General features: G+C 48.9%; 1 protein-coding gene across 1 annotated transcript in view; it reads left to right on the forward strand.

The window, feature by feature from the left end:
• LOC149120263 (endoplasmic reticulum-Golgi intermediate compartment protein 2) overlaps positions 1–437 on the forward strand; it is a 1,233-nt gene extending 796 nt beyond the window's left edge. The window contains exon 1 of the mRNA XM_089321531.1: positions 1–437. This exon is cut by the window's left edge and continues 796 nt beyond it. Coding sequence (XP_089177657.1) covers positions 1–412 — 412 coding nt within the window. The 3' untranslated portion in view covers positions 413–437.
• Positions 438–711: the final 274 nt, after the last annotated feature.

Consider the following 711-nt stretch of genomic DNA (forward strand, 5'->3'; position numbering starts at 1 on the left):
AGATCACAACCAGATGTTCCAGTATTTTATTACAATTGTGCCAACAAAGCTACATACTTACAAGATTTCAGCAGATACCCATCAGTTTTCTGTGACAGAAAGGGAACGCATCATCAACCACGCTGCGGGCAGCCACGGCGTCTCGGGGATATTCATGAAGTACGACCTCAGCTCTCTGATGGTGACAGTGACTGAGGAGCACATGCCGTTCTGGCAGTTTTTTGTGCGGCTTTGTGGCATAGTTGGAGGGATCTTTTCAACAACAGGAATGTTACATGGAATTGGGAAATTTATAGTTGAAATAATTTGCTGTCGTTTCCGACTTGGATCCTCTAAGCCCGTCACTTCTGTCCCTTTTGAGGATGGCCACACAGACAACCACTTACCTCTTCTAGAAAACAATGCGCATTAGCACCTCCTGAAGGAAGGAGAAGAACTTTTTTTTTTTTTTTTTTTTTTTTTTTTTTTTTTTTTTTTGACAGGCAGAGTGGACAGTGAGAGAGAGAGACAGAGAGAGAAAGGTCTTCCTTTGCCGTTGGTTCACCCTCCAATGGCCGCCGCTGCAGCCGGCGCACCGCGCTGATCCTGGCAGGAGCCAGGAGCCAGGTGCTTTTCCTGGTCTCCCATGGGGTGCAGGGCCCAAGCACCTGGGCCATCCTCCACTGCACTCCCTGGCCATAGCAGAGAGCTGGCCTGGAAGAGGGGCAACCG

The sequence above is a fragment of the Oryctolagus cuniculus genome, chromosome 19, assembly GCF_051225735.1.
Source record: "Oryctolagus cuniculus isolate XC-2025 breed Fujian yellow rabbit chromosome 19, ASM5122573v1, whole genome shotgun sequence".
Taxonomy (NCBI): domain Eukaryota; kingdom Metazoa; phylum Chordata; class Mammalia; order Lagomorpha; family Leporidae; genus Oryctolagus; species Oryctolagus cuniculus.